The sequence below is a fragment of the Vespula pensylvanica genome, chromosome 4, assembly GCF_014466175.1.
Source record: "Vespula pensylvanica isolate Volc-1 chromosome 4, ASM1446617v1, whole genome shotgun sequence".
Classification (NCBI taxonomy): Eukaryota; Metazoa; Arthropoda; class Insecta; order Hymenoptera; family Vespidae; genus Vespula; species Vespula pensylvanica.
The window spans coordinates 5,636,486-5,656,485 of NC_057688.1; the positions used below are offsets into that span (position 1 = coordinate 5,636,486).

Consider the following 20,000-nt stretch of genomic DNA (forward strand, 5'->3'; position numbering starts at 1 on the left):
CTCTCTCTCTCTCTCTCTCTCTCTCTCTCTCTCTCTCTCTCCCTCTTTCTCTGTCTCTATCCTTCTTTCTTTTTCCTCGAGCCGCTTTTAATATTTACTTTCCTTCCTCGGAATATCCTCTATGCAAGATCGTACCTATAAAGACATGGACCATGTTTTATATGTATATGTACACACATACACACATATCTTTCTTTTTCTTTCATTTTTCATTTCTGTCATACATCTCTCTTTTCTCTTTTAGTGCCGTGTGTTTACCTCGCAACACCCTAAAACTAGAGTGCCATATTAAACATAATGAAAACTCTCTTTATGTCACGCCCAAAAGGATTCTTTTAAATACCGATGGTGATGAGATAATAATTTATTATTAATTACATGACAAAAGGATAAAACTACTATTTATTCTATTCGATTTCTTTCTTTTTGTAATTAATAACTTTCTTATAAATCTTTTATTCATTTATTTATCCACTTATTTTATTAATTATTTATTTATACGTATATATATTTTTTTATAATTCGACGATACCTGTCATTAGTATAATATAATCAAACGCCAAGTCAATATGATCGCCTTTGGATTGCTAATAATTAGCGTAGAGATTAAATAGAACGTTTTCTGTAAATCACAACGTATATTCGTAGTTCGTTTATAATAAAAGACGAGAAGATAAAAGAGAGTAGAGTCTCTCGGAGATAAATGAGGGTTACTGACCCCCTTGCATTCTCTTACGTCTCCCTCTCTCTCTCTCTCTTTCTCTTTCTCTCTCTCTTTCATATACATATACGTATATAACATCAATGTTTCATCTCGCTCACTCTTTCTTCGTCTCTTTTCTCGCACGTTACGAGTCTCTCTCTCTCTCTCTCTCTCTCTCTCTCTCTCTATCTCTCTCTCTTTTTCTCTTCTCTTCTAGAAGGCTAACGATACGATTTCTTCTCGCTCGTAAACTGTTAATTCCGTGAGGCGAGTATCTGCTGATCGATATATTACTTCTTCGTTTCAAGCTCGTTCTCTTTTTAACACTGTATTATATATGTGTATATATATATACATACATATACATATATGTATATATATATGTATATATATATATAGCATAGAGAGTTATACTCGTTCAATGTCGACATCGATTAATCATTCGTACTTACTTACATAGACTCGCATGATTTCTCAGCAAGTACTTGAATACTTTAAAACGATTATTTTTCTTTTTTCTTTTCGACGTTACTTCATGAAGTTTTTCTTCTTCTTCTTTTTTTTTTTATTTTTATTATAATATTCGGAGGAAGTATCGAGAACAGAAATATCTTCACACACGAAATATGGATCTTCCATATTTTTCATTTGGTTCGTTGTTCATTTAAACAAAAAATAAAAACTACAGGTGGACCTTTTAATTCTGTTGGAAGAAAGTACGAGAAGATTAGAAAAAAGAAAACATATATAATAAAAAAAAGAAAAGAAAGAAAAAAAGATGACATGAGATCCGCCGTTACGCAAGTATTTTCTTTTATTACCCATTAACTTCATGATTTACTATCCCCTTCGTTTTCACCCTAGATCACGCATCCAAGATATCTCTAATCGTCTTCATCTTCCAGATTTATTTATGAAAGATGTTTAATTTTGAACTAACAAATACGTAAGCAGAGATTTGAGGAATACTTAATTCGATGTGGTTTTTTCTTCTTTTTTTTTTTTTTTTTTCTTAAATAACCATTTCGAATGAAATTTGCGGAATAATTAATATGATGTGTTTTTTTTTAAATAATCGTTTCGAATGAAAGTTGCGGAATTTTTTACGCAATTCATGTGCTATGTCTATCTCTCTTTCTCTCTCTCTCTCTCTTTCTTTCTCATTATAAATTCAACGATAACATGTATCTGATCTATGTATCGAGATACGTTCGACTTAGTCGATATATTTGTTAAAGGAGAGAGGAGAGGAAAGGAGAAAGAAAGTCGAGCGAAGGGGAAAGAAACCGTACCGTTCAAAGGTCGAGATTAGGTCAGCACGGTCGGCCAGCATATGCCTGTCCTTCGTCTTTCCTTCTTCTTCTTCTTCATCATCATCTTATTTCTTTCTTTTCTTTTTTTTGCTCTTTCTTCTTCGCCACATCTTCGTCTCCGTGAAATTTCCACTGATCCTCTTATTTTCATCTTTTTTCATTTCTCCACTCTCTTTGTTCCTGCGAAACACTGAGCTATGTATGCATATCATTGGTGACGTTCGATAAAACGTTTCCGATCGTTAATTAGAATCGTTAATTAGATCGTTTGTAATCAACATTTAAATTTTATGAGTTAATCAAGTTCAAGATGTACTCGTTAATTTGATTATCGAAATGCATTTAACATTAATTCAAATTTCGTTTGATTTAAATAGTAATTAAATATGTATAATATATACTAATTACGCTTGATTAATGAAATGTTCTTTGAATTATTTTTATCATCCGTCTTTGCTTTATATCTCGGTGTTTGTTAAATCTATTATTTTATTATATATCTACGGATATCTTTTAGAAGAATATTAGATAACTTATATTTTTGTTGTACACAAATTGAATTCTTTATTTTGACTTCTATCTTTCTATTTTTTTTCTTTTTTCTTTTTCTATCAAATTCTCATCCCCCAACCTTTCTCATTCTATCTGCACGTGCAAGTGCGAGAAACGTGTATCATGGTCGCGTGCCGTTTCGTATCACCTTATCACAGTTATCAAGGTATTATCATCACCGAGTTATTTCAGCATGACTCCACGAGGAGAGAAATTCATCGTTTAGTTCATCTTTTAACGAGGATGCATTCGAACATCTATATATTCGTCGTTTATCATTGAACTATATAAAATATATATATATATATTTCTCTCTCTATAATAATTTCTTAATATTTTATTATAAAAATGTATTATAAAAAGTTTCATCGATAAACGCTTCGCCCATTTTGTGTTTGATTAGAGAAAGAAAAATATTTTCTCACGATGATGACAACGATAATCTTTTGTACAAAAAATAAGAAGAAAAAAAAAAAGAGAGAAGAAAGAAGGAAAAAGAAGATACAGTTTCTCGTCTTTTGCATTTTGGGATGCACGTGATGCACGTAGGCCCGACGTATCGTGACGTCGTGTTCTTAAGAAGCAGAAACGTAAGCACACGTTTTCAGATGTACACCCTCTCTCTAAGGGGTATTTGCACATTTTATGACGGCAACACAGACTATCCCACAACCATCTTCGTGCTCGTGCCCTTCCTTTTCTACGTTGAAGGAACCGTCCACATGGTAAACAAGGGTTCTCCCTTCGAAATTTCCTTTTTTTCTTCTTTTTTTTTCCTTCTTTCTTTCTTTCCTTTATTCTCTTTATTCTCTCGCATTTCTACTCTTGTAGTTGTCTACATTGAAATTTACAATTAGAGTAGATTAGAATAGAATTATTTGATTATGAAAAAAAATATAGATTCATTTTTTAAATAAAAATTCGATGTTACAATAAATTGAACATTCATCGATAAAAATGATTAAAATCGATTGATTGGAATTTTATCGAGAAATATAAACTTGTTTTGCTTTGATTTAAAAAAAGCTATCGAATTTTTAAATAGATCTAGTACGTTCACGGGTCATATTATTTTAATTAGATTAAATACATACGTTTTTTTTTTGAACAAATTACAAATATATATATATATATATAGACCGACTTATATATTATAAATAAAAGTTCGAAAACATTGAACTCTGATCGATATAGGAATATATCGATGATTATTTGATTAGATTTGTAATAAAAAATAAATTCATTCGACCTAAGAAAATCGAGAGAATCTTTTAATACGTAGATATAGTAAATTTATCAAGTTATATTTTAAAGAAGGCCAGGAAGGACAATTAGCATATCTAAAAGATCAGCAAACCGTGCCTCAGAAAATCTATTACATTGGACTGTCAACGGCTCGAGAAAGAACAGATTAGCTGGTATCTTGAGCGTGGTATGAATGGGCCGCTCGTGATTATACTATCTTCTATTACTACTCGCTCGGTCGAGCTATCGTAGCCATTCCTCTCGTAGTACACCAGCCATCGTAACACTCGTACACACCGCGACGACGTTCTTGCGTTTATATGTAAACCGATTGCGGTAGCATCTCCTGTTAAGAGCTAACTAATCTTCGTACTAACCTAATCTACGTGAATGGTTGTTTTAAAAGAGAATTATATATATCAATGGTGACCAATCAGCATGCGTGTATATTAAAATCAGTTTATTGAACCTGTTTTGTTTGATTCGAATTAGGTTAATGACGTATTCCATTAGAGACACAATGAAACATTTGACGTATCTATTATTGATGATAGATTTATTAATATTGAAAGATTTTTATGATGATGATATTAATTAAAAAAAAAAAAAAAGAAGAGAAAGTAAAAATAGAAAAAGAAAGAAAGAAAGAAAGAAAGAAAGAAAGAAAGAAATGAAAGAAAGGTGTTAGATATTTTCGAGAGAAGGATATGTATAAGTGATTTACTTATTCTTTTTTCTTTGGTTCTTCCTTTCTCATTGTTACAACTGTTGTGAGAACACCTGGTCCTCCTCTTATCGGAATAGGAAAGGTAGAAACGTAGGTAACGTTCTACAATGACCTCCCTGTTCACATTCGTAGGACTATTGTGTCGCTTCTATTTCTTTATTGTTTCAAGTACGACATTTTACTCTGTGTTTTATTTAAATAAGATAAGCAACAAAGAAGAGATCTTTTTATTATTACAAAAAAAAAAAAAAAAAAAAGAAAAGAAAGGAAAAGAAAAAATCCGAATACTTCTTTTTTTAAGGAAAAGAAACTTCTTCTATGGAATCAAAAATTTGATGATAAATCGTATAGATGATGATCGAGAAATCTTCTTCTCTCGTGGACCGAGAATAAGAGGAGAAAACGAGAGGTCGAGATAAAGAGGCTATTCAATCTCTGAAAATCTCGTCGTAAACGGCATCGATATATACCGCGCGCTTCGGCCCTGCTTATATATATTGCGGATAACAGAGAGTGTTTTTGTGGGGGCCTTAGAGAGATAACGGCAACCTCTGCCCCCGATGTACAAAACCTCTTCCGCTCGTTCAGCGACTTTAAAACTCGTTCCTTGCTACCGTTCGATGCCATCACCTTTTTTCTATTTATCTTAGAAAAAAAAACAATCAATTTAGATCTACATTATAAATATATATTATTTCACTGATGCATATCTTTGATATATAATAACAATTATATATTAATTATATGAAAGTATATATAAAATAAATAAAAGTCTTTAAATGTAAATAATTAAATAGGAAAAAGAAAATCGAACATAAAATTTATTTAGCGTTGAATAACGTCGTTGTAGAAAATTTCTCCAACTAAACGAATTTTTATTTTACTATGGTTTTAACGTAAATTCCATCTAAATCTGGATTAGCTAGCAGGGTCTTATTTAGAAAGGTTTTATCGTTCTTAGGATTACTAATGAAAGAGATGTTCTTTGAGGAACACGTGAAGTTTATTGTTCTTCGTAGCAGTTATTTAAAATGTTTGAGAATATTTTCGAAGCAAAATTCTTTCTATAAATTTTGGTACAATTTATTTAACATTTTCTCTCTCTCTCTCTCTCTCTCTCTCTCTCTCTCTCTCTCTCTCTTTCTCTGTCTTTTTTACTTATCATTAAATTTCGTTATGTTCGTGTCAGAGGTGCAAACCATGTTCATTTATCATGCTAATTAATCATTACTCATTAGCTCTAGAAAAATCTTCAACTTGATGAAAAAAGGATATATATATATATATATATATATATATATATAATTATAAATATCATCTAAATATTATCATTCCTTTATCGACCTTCAAAATTCACTCATGCGATAGCGATCATGGTTCATGCACTTTGATTGGAAATTAATTAGCATTGTCGATCGGTGCAACTGTCGATGAATATTCGAAACTTCTCGAGATTTTTCAATTACTTATTTTTTCAAGAGATAATGCAACAGCTGTTTATTAAAAAATTTTGCTTAAAAATTTTTCGGTGAAAGTGAAATTTATAAAATCGGTACAATAATCGTAAGCTTCTGTAGAATAACCGATGTTGTGCCGATTTCTTTTAATGCTTTCTCTAGAATAATGAGAATGAAAGAGAGAGTGAGAGAGAGAGAGAGAGAGAGAGAGGGAGAGAGAGAGAGAGAGAGAGAGAGAGAAAGAGAGAATATAAGAAAAAGATCATTCTCAGTGGATGCGCAAGTGTCCATAGCTGACGCGTATATTTTCTTCATCGTATGATTAATCGGGGTCGCGGCTTGGCATCTTCTTGTCGGCTTCGAACCAACAATGGACTCTCGAGCAAGATAAAGAGCCGATGTAGATTCCACTGTTTGGGTTACGAAGTTTTCTTAGTACATATCTTACATTTTGTATTAAATTTTTTATTATATATGTATACATACATGTATATCTATTTAATACGTGTATAATTCGAGACAGACAAAAATATCAATGTGTAAAGATTTTTAAATGGATTTTGAAATTAAATTTTTAAAAATATATGATATTGACAAATATTTAGATATATTTAATCGATAATTTTAAGAGATATCGCACGAAAGAAAATTTTCATGCACGAAATATTGATAAAAGAAAAAATTTTTTTTTGTTAACATTTCACGTATTCTATATTATACCTACATAGGTACATATGTATATATACCTACATTTATGGCTCTCTCTCTTTTTCTTTTTCTCATAAACACGCGCGCATTATCCAATTTGCACGATTTGTACTTGGATCTTTCAAGAAAAAATATGTTTTTTAATAGAATTCGTCGCGAACCACCGCATGAGAGGAGATAATCCTACCGAGCCTGACCTCTCCAATTCGATTAGGTAACGTCAATAAGGTCGGTTCAATGTTAAACGATGGAGACATCGATACCTCATACCTATCAATTTCATTTGAATAAAATAGTTCAATAATAACAAAAAGAAAAAAGAAAACAGGGATCATTTTCGTTCGACCAATATCAAAAAATATTGATGAACGAAATAAAGATCTTCAACATCTTATTTCATTAAAAAAATTATCTCGTTAACGCGCGCGCGCATGTTTCTCGAGTCATTCGATTGAGAAAGACTGCAATTCGACACTAGGATCATTGACGTGGCCTATGCTCGGTGGTCCTGCCAGCTTGACCTTTGATGATTAAAAATAATATTTTTATCAACGAGAAAGAGTAACGAAGAACGAGAAAAAGAACGAAAGAGAGTGAGAATCATTCGCAAAACGTTCGTTCGTGTTCACGATACATTTTCTCTCTCTCTCTCTCTTTCTCTCTCTCTCTTTCTCTTTCTCTCTCATGTATACACGTATTTCTTCATATATGTTAGAGTTATGTTTACATATACACATACGTATTTGTTGTTATACGTGCTCGTCATGTCCACTCACTCGTGATGTTACAAGTGCGTGAGTGCGTGAGTTCCATCACTGGTAGAACGCAGAGAAAGAGAGAGAGAGAGAGAGAGAGAGAGAGAGAGAGAGAGAGAGAGAGAGAGAGAGAGAAAGAGAAAGATAAGGCAACCCGCGGTTATTTTTGTAACATACCGGATAGCAACAGTTTCTCCGTGTCAACCCTGATGTGTCCACTTATTCGAACGAACTTTCTCTATTGATTAAACATTTCAATACCTTTCCAAGCCAACACATGATATTACTTCTCGAGTTGATTTTAAAAAAATGTGTACGTCTTCGAAACGTTTATAATCATATTCGCCTTATCTTCGCTTAGATTGAAAATATTCGTTGTCGAGTAAATATTGAAAAGTTGGTCTCGGTATATTTAATTATTATTTATCATAAAATATCATTTCTACAAAATTTTATATTTATTTCGTTCATTCTATCGGTTAACAATGAATAAAAATTCGTAATCGATTTTTATAATCTTATTTAGAAAGTTTCTTATAAAATCTATTACGAAGTAAGTAGGTAATATTTATTATAATTAAATTGCATAAGATCGATAATCAAATTTTTCAGTATTAATTGATACCGTGGATGGAACGATGGAGCAAAACTCTCAGACGGGTAGAGAAGCCGTCGTGGAGGGTATTAGACTCGAAGTTGGAGGAGGTAGTCCAGTAATGAAAAATGAGATGGGTAATCATGAAATTCTTCAACTACGAGAACAACAGCAACAACAGCAGCAGCTTGGGTATATTGTCAAAGAGGAAGGCGGGGATGATGTGGGCGTGCTGGAGGCGGGTCATTCAGAAATCGAAAATGGCGTCATGCTAGAACCAACCGGAGCTGAAGTGATCACTTTGAATGTTGCTACGAACCATCAGGATGGTCCTAACCCTAGTTATACCCTTCATCAACTTGGCTATCAGGAAGAACATCATATTATTCATGATAGGTAGATATATATATTAATAAAATTTTGTTATTTTTTTTATCATCATTAATAACAGATTTTTCTTTTTATTTTCTTTCGAATATTTCAACTGATATATCGTCCACGTGGTTTTCTAATGACGATTTGATTTATTGTATAAAATCTTGTAAAAATCGCGAGAAAGAAACGAGTGGAATTGCATCGATATCGGCACGAGTTACATTCTATAAGTGTACCAAATAGATAAAGCTTGATGGCCGTATCGATAAAGAATTCATTTTATCGGAGAATCAGCGAGTACGAAGAAACGATCGAGATCGATCATTATTGCGATGTACGAGGATCTTTTTCATGTTATTGATACTTCGAATTTGGAATAGATTCTATTTGGAATTTATCGTATGCAGTCGTAACTTATCGTAATAATTTCGTGACTTTTTCTTCATTTACGTTAATTATTAATTATGGATTTATAATAAAAATAAACTAATAAATTTTATAAGTAAACAAACATATATATATATATATACATATTAGAAATTAAAGTAAATATAAAATTATGAATTACCCACGTGAACATTCGTCTAAAACTCATTCTTGTTTTTCAACCCTTGTATAATAAAATACAGAGACTATTTAGAAGAGGGTTCACCACGATTTGGGGGCGGTGACATTGACGAGAAGAAGGAGGAGCAGGAACAGCAGCAACAGGTCGCTCACCCCCACCACCAACGTCACCACCACCACCACCAACATCATCACCTCCACCAACATCAACAGTCGCAAGAGCAGCAGCAGCAGCAGCAGCAAACGCAGTACGCTCAGCTCGGGCCATGCGAAGTCCCGGTTCCCGAAGGAGGGGATAGCCGGCATCCAACGGAGGTCTCCGTCCCTACTGAAGGAACTCGTACTGCCAGTCACATGCCTCACTCCACGATGCATCGTTACGGTGGAGAAACGCTTTCACCGACTACTACGGATCATCCTCATCATCATCATCAACAACAGCAGCAGCAGCAACATCATCATCAGTTATCCGAAGTTCATCAGCAACAACAACAACAACAACAACACGGTTCTCATCGTCATTTAGAAGATCAACAACATCATCAGGAAACCGAGGAAGAGGTTGATAGAGTCGGTGGTATTTCCAGAAGTGCACGTGGAGATTTCAATCTAGGTGTACTTTTTCCAAATCTCGGCTCGAACGGTACTGGTGCCAATAGTGGAAATGGTAATACTACGTCTCATCACCTTCATCAACAACAACAACAACAACAAGCACAACAACAACAGCATCATCATCATCACGCGAATACTCATCATATGGAGGACGTGCTACCGAACGATCCCTATCTTCAACATCAAATTCGTGCCGGAGGCGGTGCAACGAGTGCGAGTGGTGGGGTCACTGGTGGTAATTCGCCGCCGATTAGAACGAGAGGCTCACCAGGTTCCAGTCGTAGTCCACATGACGATCATCTTTCCTCACCGCATCGACATTCCTCATCCGATGGACCTAGTGCCTTCAGTCCGGCCGACCAAGGAAGATTACAATCCTTCACACATCTTACCTCAATGCAGCCTCCCAATTCTGTACAAACTAATCATGGTAACCTTCAAGACGCTGATCGTGTCACTGATCAGCTTTATATGGACTCTATCTACACTCATCATACCACTGCTACTGGTCATCATCATCAAGAACACGAACACGGTTCTTCTACGCCACACTCACCAGGTGGTAATCTCTCCACGTAAGTTTAATTCATTAAATTTTTCAAACTTTCCTAGTTCTTTTCTTTCTTCTCTTATGGTTAACCGTCGCTTCGGACGACACTGCATAATCGACAATGTGAATCATCGGGTTCGTTGACGCCAACGTAACGACATTGTTTTCCTCGAAACGAAGATGTCTGGATGATTCGAATGAAAAAATAATATTGCAAAAAAAATCCGAAAAAAAAAATACCGAGATTGCCCTTATTTTTCTTTTAAATCATTGTAAATCAAATATTCATTTGTAAAATTCTTTCATGTATTTGTCTCCTTTTTACATTATCGACGATCAATTTTTAACAAAAGGGATCTTTTTATATCCGTCTCTTCCTCTCTCTTTGTTTCTTTCGATCTTTTTCTTTTATCTTTGGGGATCTAGACCAGATAAGCAAACGAAAAAAAAGATATAACACGGGGACAGTTTTATCATGTCTCTTGTGTCGTAACGTCGTGGGTGATCCTAGGTTCAAAAGTTTAATGCGATGAAAGTTCACGTTATGTTAGAAGGACGATGAGTAAGTATTATATATGTATACGTATATATATATATATACAATATATATATATATACATATGTGTGTATAGTGCGCGCGTATTACGACGTTTAGCGGACGCAAAAATATTTACACGTCGGCTTAAGGACCGGCCGGCAGCATATCCGATTGAAAAAGGGCTTTATGTGCGTAGCCGATACGAAGCCGAAAACAAAGCAAAACCGTAGATGGAAAACTATATGCCCACTTCGTCCTAGGATAACAGTTCTTGTGAAAGCGAAGAAGAAGGACCTCATCGTGTTGTATTTGTTTATTCATGTTGGGCACGAGCCTCTTTCTTTCTTTTCTTTTTTTTTTTCGTACTTATCACTTAGCTCTATAGAAAAATGGGATGCATAGAAATCTCGATAGAACATTGCATTCACGATTTCTAATCGGAATTATTAGTTCTCTTTTAAAATCGATTGTACGAACTACTCGTTGATTAATAGACATACAAAGACACTGGTTTGATAAATATTTGTTAAATCTTAAGGAACAATTTGCTTTAGTTTTTTATGACAGATTTAGATAAAAAAAAATATAATATCATAATGTATCAATAGACGAATAGCAAAAGATTAAATATTAATTAAGGATTTATTGAACTTTCAATAAGATGTTCTTCTCGTTGCTAGCTTTTTTTTCGTTTGGTTTTACCGTTGTAACTTCGATGTGAGAGCCCGATAAGAGAGTTTATCGACCGATCTAAACGATTTGTTGATCGTATCGCGTGTCTCCCCTTTTGCTTCTTGGAAAAGAAAAAGAGAGAAAGAAAGAGACCGGATGACCGTGATCATTTTCATCACGGCTACCACGCGAGGAGAAGTACGTAAGTACTTACATACATTATTACTTACACTTTCGTCTTTGATTCATTCGTTCACGTGACCGGTCCACCATCTTTAAATTCGACTATTGTCGAAACAAATAATCATTATGGTATTTCAAATGATTCACTTTATTTTTAAACGATCCTCTCAAGGATTTTTTATATATATGTATATATAAGTAAGTATATTCAATCTCTTGGTAACAAAAGCATCATATTAGTCCGTGATTCAGTCTGGTGAAAGAACAAAGTCTTCGCTGCATCAAAGTCTAACTTGTTGAATATATGGGCCACGAGAAAACGAGACGATCGGTTGTGTCTCTCTTCGAGCGTAGATGTTTGCCGTGATTCATCGCAAAGTTTACAGTCCGCCGCCGGCCGACAGTGTCTTGCTTACTGAGAATTCTGTCTCATAATATACTATAATATATATATATATATATATATATATATATATATATATAAACTTAATAAGATCATTAGTTATATATACGTATATAAAATTAATATCTATGTATATACAGACTGAATCACTGATTAATGAGAGATTCAGTATACTTATATGTAAATATATATATATATATATATATATATATATATATATATATATACACTTAACAATTTTAATTCATTCATCTTTCATCAACGTAATCACGAAAAGGTCTGGAAAATAACGTAATTAACACCTAGCATATACGAAATCATTATTATTTGTTTTATAGAATATAGAATAGAAGAAACAGATGGAATTAATTTTTGTACAATAAAAAGGATAAAGAAATGCGGGTTCCAGGTAGCCAGAAAATCGAGAAAATTATGACCGGCCATTTATGGCTTCGCATGTGGCCATTCTTGAAGGCACGTGCCTGTTGGCGGAAATGACACGAGTTGAAAGCGCGCGTGCGTGAAGTTGAACGTCTTTTTTCCCTCTCTGTTGAACTTTATTTCTTTTAAAACGATACGTTTCTTTAAAGCTTGTCTCTTTCCGCGCTTCGTTAGAAGTCACGTGGTCGTTTCAGTCGGACCATTAAAAAACACGAAAAATAATGAGTTCGTACAACGTATGTACATTTATTATTTCCATAATGGATATATCGTACCTGTATTTTTGCAAATCTATATTTACCAATATTTTTACATAATTTACATATTACCTCTATTTACTTTGAAATAGACGCGCGTGCTTTCTTATTAATCAAAAGAGAAAGAAAGAAAGAAAAGAGAAAAAAGAGAAAGAGGAAAAAGGAAACAAAAATTTCTTTCTTTCTATTTTTATATGACAACTTTCATCTCTGGCGCCACGCTTGTCGAAATAGAAAATATATTTTCCTTGGAAAGACGCGTACCATTCGACACGTTAAAATTATCGATAGATCCGATCGTAGCTTCCACCTCCAGTACTATCCTCTTCTTCCTCTTTTTTCTTTGACCGACCTTGCATTCTCTGCATTGTGTCAGACGAAGAGGATGCACGTTAAAAAAGAAGAAAAAGAGGAGAGGAGAATTGTCGATGATGTTGGTGTTGGTGTACGGAGTGGTGGGGGAAGCTTGGCTGACGATGATAGGGGCAGGAAGATGGTGAGTAGGGTGCCGTGGCTTTGTGTGGGGGGTATGGAGGGGGGAGATCCGAGTAGAGGGGAAAGAACGGTCGGTAGTCGGCGGTGACACTCAAAGGGAGAGTCGGCAGAGAGAAAGAGAGAAAGAGCAAGAGATAGATAGAGTGAGCGAGAGAAAAAAAGAGAGAGTGAAAGAGAAGAGAGAGAGAGAGAAAGAGAAAGAAAGAAAGAGAGACCGTCAGGCACAGGACAGAAAAGAAAGAGAGAGAGAGAGAGAGAGATAGAGAGCTCTATACCGCAGGAGGAGAAATCCTGACCACCTTCTTCTTCGAGGTCCTCAACGTCATTTCTAGCGACGTTTCGTGCTACACACCAGGTTAGATTCCGTTCAGTTCTTGTTCACCCGTCGAGTGATACGGGAGAGATCGTTCACTATCATTATATCTACGTCCGTATTTACTCTTTTCTTTTTTCTTCCTTTTCTTCTTTTTCCTCTTCTTGGATTTTTTATTTATTTATTTTTTTTTTATTTATCTTTTTTCATATTTATTTCTCGCGACTTTCCTTTTTCGTCCAGAGTTTTTTTTTTATTTTTTGTTTATTTCTTTCTTTCTTTCTTCCTTTACTTCTCTTTATTTTCTGTTACTATTTCCCGTGACAGTGAGAGAAAAAGATAAGGAGAGAGAAAGAGAAAGAGATACAGCCTCATCTGTGTTCGTCGATGGAAAATGCAGTGAGTTATTTTCTTTTCTTTCGAGTTGTATTTACTTATTTATTTATTTATTTATTTATATAGAATATATGTTTATTTTCTTTTTGTTTATTTCCAATCATCTTTTCATTCATATGTGTATATTTCATCAAATATAGGAATTTGTTTTCTTTTATGTTAGGTATCGGTCTTTGTAAAATAGTTGAGTATGTTAAACGTTAATCTCGGGAAACTTTTTTTTGAGATCGTTTAAAATAGAAACGATAAATTAGTTTCGACTTGGAATTGGCGCGAATTCGCATGAAAACGATTCTGATTAATTATAATTGATCGCGTCGTTCGTTCGTGGTATATAAATCGATAAGTTCGTTCGCATCTATTTCTTTTCCTTCTGCTTTCCTTTTTTATTTCTTCGTCTTCTATTTCATTGGATTTATTAATCAAGTTTCTTTACAATATTTGTGAAATCTTCGTTATATATCTTGGATATTCACGAGAACATCGTGAGTAGATTATATTATAGCGATAATGTTGCGAACGTAAACAAGCTCCCGATGCAACCTATCTCAGTTATGGAGAATGTAAATTATAAAAAAATAAAAATAAAAGAAACAATAAAAGAAAACAGAAGAAAAGAGAAATAGGGTAGTCAAAGCAACGATTAAACTCGATTAAAGTCGGGGAAGATAAGGTGGGACTTAATGCCAGCTTCGTTTATTTAATTAATTAACTAATTAAGGTGCCAATTAAATATATCGAAGATATATAAAAAAAGACGGAAAAGAAGAAGAAAAAATAAATCTACAGATTTAATATTCTAATCGTATGGATTCGTACATTTATATAAAGTAATAATTTATCTTTCTCTAAGAACATTCAAGTTTATATGCCCTTCTCACTAATGCTTATCACGAACCTAAGTATGCATTATCAATCCTATCCAATCTTTGATGTCTCTTTGACTTTTATGTTTGTTACACGACGAGAAGCGTTTTGTGTAACAGGCAGCCATCGATCGAGTGCTTCTTCCTGGGCTTCCTAATCGCTTATCGAAACTTGACAAACATTAGACGGAAACCTTTAACATATAAAACATATATTTATATACACGTATACACGCACGTACGTGTACATAGGTCTTCCTCTTCTTCTTCTTCTTCTTATTTTTCTTTTTCTTCTTTTTTTCTCCTCCCCGTAGACGTTTTTACCTTTCTACACTTTCGTCTGAAGGATATCGTGAGAAGTTCCTTATCAGGTCGGTGAATTCAGATAATATAACCAGTTGAGTAGGGCTCTAACCCTACCATCACAAGTATCGTATATTGGATTTCGCGAAATCTGCATTCTTCAAGAATGAAAAGAGACCTATGTGTTCTCTTTCTTTCTGTTTCTCTCTCTCTCTCTCTCTCTGTCTTTTTCTTTTTTCTTTTCTTTTTCTTTTTTTTTTTTTTACCGACTGCTACGTGATCACAAAGAGGAAAAATTTGGATCTCGACGATACGTTAGTGTTAACGAATCTTAAGAATTTTTACATATTTTTTTCTCGATAACATTTTAATCGTCCTTCGTTTTAGAAATAACATGAGAAAGAAAAAAGAGAGAAAAAGATAATTTCAAGTTGGCATGTAGCTCTTACTTCCGATGAAAACGAACGGAAGAAGAGATCGAGATTATGAGCTTCGATACCAATGTACCATAAAGATTCTTAGAAGTAACTCGATATATCGTACTATTGAGTTCACCCACGCGTAAATACGTATGCATGCGTTATATGTGCATTAGAAACTCGATGTGGTGTCATTACTCTGGTTATGTTACTATTTTTAATTATTTTTTTTTTTTAAGTATACATAATGTATATACGAATGAGGAAAAAAGAAGAACAATTATCATTTTCAGAAAATAACTTGTTTTTTTTTCTTTATTTTTAAATTTGTTTTAATGTGGTAAGGCTGAAATTTGCATCAGAATAGAAAAATGAATATCACTTTACTCTAAGAGTCATCCATATTTCTTTTTTTTTTTTTTTTAAATATCACAGACTCGAAGTGAATGAAAATTGATTTATTGAGAAAAAAGAAAGAAAAAATATCAACTTCCTTGAGTAGTTAAATACTCTTTTTCTTATCCTCTTTTCTTTTTAATTCGTTCTAATCTTTTGCATAAAAATCGATTTGAATTATTGCGAGATAGAGACAGAGAGAGAGACAGAGACAGATAGAGAGAGAGAGAGAGAGAGAGAGAGAGAGAGAGAGAGAGAGAGAGAGAGAGAGAGAGAGAGAACTAAAAAGAGGAAAAAAAAGAAAATTAACTGTTCTCGTAAAAGAAGGAAACTCTTTTTTACGGCGGTGGTTCGCATCGAGGAAACGCATTAGCCGTAGTGTTTCGTTCGCATCGTTGCACTGCCGACGCTGTAAGTTAGAATAATCGCACCCGCGAGCGTTTAGACAGAAGGCACGCGTGCTCGGTTCTTGCTAAAGACCGTTTCCTCTCTTCGGTGCAGTACTTTACAAGCTGCTTGCAAACGCGTACTTCAAGTAAGGTTTCCTTTTTATATATATTTTTTCCTCTTTCTCCTTTTCTTTCTTTCTTTCTCTCTCTCTCTCTCTCTCTCTCTCTCTCTCTCTCTCTCTCTCTCTCTCTCTCTCTCTTTTTTTTTTCTTTACCGAACAATTTCCGAGACAATCGGTACCGTTAACGACATCTTCCATTCATTTCACCACTTTGCATTGGCACGCATTCATGTTTTATCGGTTGATAGTAGCACGAGCCTCATTTAATTAGCAATCATAAAACGTCTCTTTTTCTTTTTCTTTATTTTTCTCACTTTAGTATTTTTATATTTGAAAATAGTCATACAATTAATTTAATTATAATGTTACATAATCTTGATTACTATAATATTTAAGAAACGATCGATCGGGATTGCTCGAAAATCGATTAGAATTTTTAATTATCGTGATTTTTGTTATCTTTTTAATTTGAAAAATTACATGATTGATTTAATATACAATGTAAAGATCTTGATTTTTGTGATCGAGGGTTGATTAACAGTTTATAATTACAATGAGGATTGAATTTTGAATTTAGGAAAAAGATGAAATGCAGCAAAAAAAAAAAAAGAAAAAATAAAAAAAAAAGAAAGAAAGAAAAGAAATCATCGTCGGGATTGAGAAGTCGAAAAGACAGTTTAAGGCACGTATCGATGTACCGAAACGTGCTCGCGACGTTTTATGACTCTTCAAGGTCGCGTCCGTATTGACATCTTTGCGTGCGTACGCTCGCGCTTGTTTCGCGTTTGTTTGACGGCGCGACTTTACTTTGCTTGCTTTAAAAGAGGCTAAATAGCGAGTCGGAGATAAAGTACTTAGTTACAAGCCTTCGTGGATGTGCAATGGGAAGGGTAGAGTCACGATGAATTTGAGAAACTTCTGTTTTAATTCGTCATCGGCTATCCGTCTTCATTACTTGTATCGATCATTCGAGACTTTACGTTGGTATTTTTAATTATTAATTTTTTTTTTAATCTATTTATTTTTTATCTAATTTTTAATCTATTTTATTTTTTAATCTAATTACTTAAAACGAGTTTGAAATATTTTTTATTTCTTTTTCTATTCTTTTTCTTTATTTTTAATTTTCTTTTTTCCATACAAAAATTTGTGTAATTTCAACCTTATTTTGTGTTTCCAAACTTACTTTGCTTTTTTTTTGTCTTTGATTATATTGGAATTTTTGTTTTTAATAAATGTAAATATTTTGTTTAAGAAACGTATGTAGTACGGAATGTTTGTTGGATATAAGTTACGTTATCGTTTCTCGTTTCTATAGTACATCGTCGAATGTTTTGAAGGAGAATAGCAGGCAGCTTTCTTAAAACTAGAAAATATTTAGAGAAGTTAAGGTGTTTATCGTGTAGAAAGGTATACAGAAAATCGGCACTTAGTCGAGGGGTGGGTGGTCGCTTTGAAGCGATCTTTAACACGTTCGCGATAGTTTAGTAGGAAATTCCTAAGATGTAAGTAAAAAGTGAGCTCGAAAGTGAACCATGAGTCAGAAGCATTCCTAAGTTGAAACGTTAAAAGTACATAAGAAGATGGTAAGGGATGGACAACCCTTCGGGAAGGTCGTCTGAGTAATTATCCTGCTTTCTCGAGTGTTCTCAGTATCCAGATAAGTTTCAAAGATAGTTTCGGTAAGGTAGAAAGGAAGGATCGATAATGATCCACTTATTGGCTTCTTGTGAAAGTGTTTTAAACTGCTGTATACATATGGACGAAGTAGAACTGTGAGGTCTAATTTTAAAGAGAAATTCAATCGAAAGTAATCGTCGGTTTTATTTTTTTTATTTTTTTATTATATATTTATACATTTTTTTCTCGATAAACAATAATAAATAATAACGATCGAGGTAAAGAAATTCAATCGAAAGTAATCGTCGGATGTTTTTTATTTTCTTATTATATCACATTTATTTATTTTTTTTTTATAACTAATAATAATAATAATAATAAATAATAATGATTGAACATAAATTACAAATATGCACTTCACGAAATTTTAGAAAACCATTTTTGCTAGACCATTGGGTTTTTCTGCACAGTCGTCTATTTAAAATCAGGTAGTAAAAGACCCCCCATTATGTTTGCCTAGCTATTTATCTATCTCTCTCTTTTTCTTTTTCTTTCTTTCTTTCTTTATTTCTTTCTTCCATAGTTGCTAAACGAAAAAGGTGCGAGAAAAGTGAGAGAAAGACGGACAGACAGATAGATAGATAGACAGACAGACAGACAGACAGACAGACAGACAGACAGACAGACAGACAGATAGAGAGAAAGAGAGAGAGAGAGAGAGAGAGAGAGAGAGAGAGAGAGAGAGAGAGAGAGAGTGAGTGAGTGAGTGAGTGAGAAAAAGAGAGAGAGAGAGGCACGGTTAAATGGTAATGGAGTAGTTGTGTCGTTCGACCTGCCGTCGACTCGTTCTGGTTATGGGGGTCATCAAGATAGAAGGAAAGAGAAGGAGAGTTAAACGACAAAGAGGGGTTAGAGAGATAGCGATAGGAATCGGTGGAGAAAGGGGAAGGAAAAAAAAAGAGTAAAATCGCGTTCCGTGTCGGGCACGTGCCCGCATCAAAGGCTTGAAAGAAAGTGCAGTACGCTGTGTTTCCGGTCTCCCGCGAGGAATACTTCCGGTAATGTTCAAGTTCTAAGACTGGACAAGATCATCTTCTATTTTATAATTTTGCAAAATCTTTTTTTTATCTTCGATTATTGTCTCGAGCTTTTACTTTTACTCTCTTGCAATTATGTGAATATTTTGTTGGAAAAATAAATTCATTTCACTTTTCGTTTTTTTTTTTTTTTAATGTATTCATTCGATTTAATCAGAATGTCTTTGAAATTTCACATTTTTCAAATTGAAATTTAACACGAGACGTCATTTCATTTTTAATCGTCAATATGTGAAATGTTCTAATAGTAAGCATGTAATACATATGATAGGAAACAAACTCGTGAAATCGAGAGAACGATACGATCCAGATCGTGAATCGATCGATACGCAGGCGCGTTCAACGTGTTTAAGATTCCCTTGGGTAGGGGCGTTCTCGCGTACGTATGGTACGTAGTACGTTTAGATGCGTAAAACAGAAAGAAAAAAGAAGAAAATAATAATGCGAGCTTAAGCGTTAGAGGATAGAGACTGACATTCCAACTTCTCGTGTTACAGTTCGTCGTTGTACCGTACGATGAGTGGCGTAGGGATTGGTGCTGGTGCAGGAGCTACCAGTTATAATTTACCATACATGACGAGTAGTCCTACAGAACTTTCAACATCTCCTCAGCTATGGAACGCTCAAGGTAAAAATAATAATTATTATTCGTTTAAATATAGAAAAAAAAAAAAGGAATCATTAAGAGAAAATTTTTCTCATGTTTCATTACAGGATCTGTAAAAAGAAATAAAAAATTATTATCACGAATCTATTAGCAAAATAATTTTTATCGTATTTACGTTATATCTCGTATCGTAGTTCACACAGACTGTTTGTCATGTGATATCTAAACATCGATTAGCGCAAAAATTCAAATAAATTTTCTATATTTTCCTTTCGTTTTCTTTCCCTCTTTTTCCTTCCAGTAACAGGTCTCAGTACAACA

At 33.9% G+C, this 20,000-nt stretch overlaps 1 protein-coding gene across 6 annotated transcripts in view; it reads left to right on the forward strand.

The window, feature by feature from the left end:
* LOC122628907 (box A-binding factor-like) overlaps positions 1-20,000 on the forward strand; it is a 51,974-nt gene that overhangs the window by 18,681 nt on the left and 13,293 nt on the right. For 5 of the 6 annotated variants that reach the window (XM_043811777.1, XM_043811781.1, XM_043811780.1 and 2 more), the window contains 4 exons: positions 8,073-8,451; positions 9,060-10,187; positions 19,570-19,700; positions 19,981-20,000. The exon at positions 19,981-20,000 is cut by the window's right edge and continues 319 nt beyond it. In XM_043811777.1, the coding sequence (XP_043667712.1) occupies positions 8,073-8,451; positions 9,060-10,187; positions 19,570-19,700; positions 19,981-20,000 (1,658 nt within the window). Of the gene's footprint in view, positions 1-7,607; positions 7,774-8,072; positions 8,452-9,059; positions 10,188-19,569; positions 19,701-19,980 lie in introns of those variants that run through there. The other variant, XM_043811779.1, reaches the window with a different exon arrangement.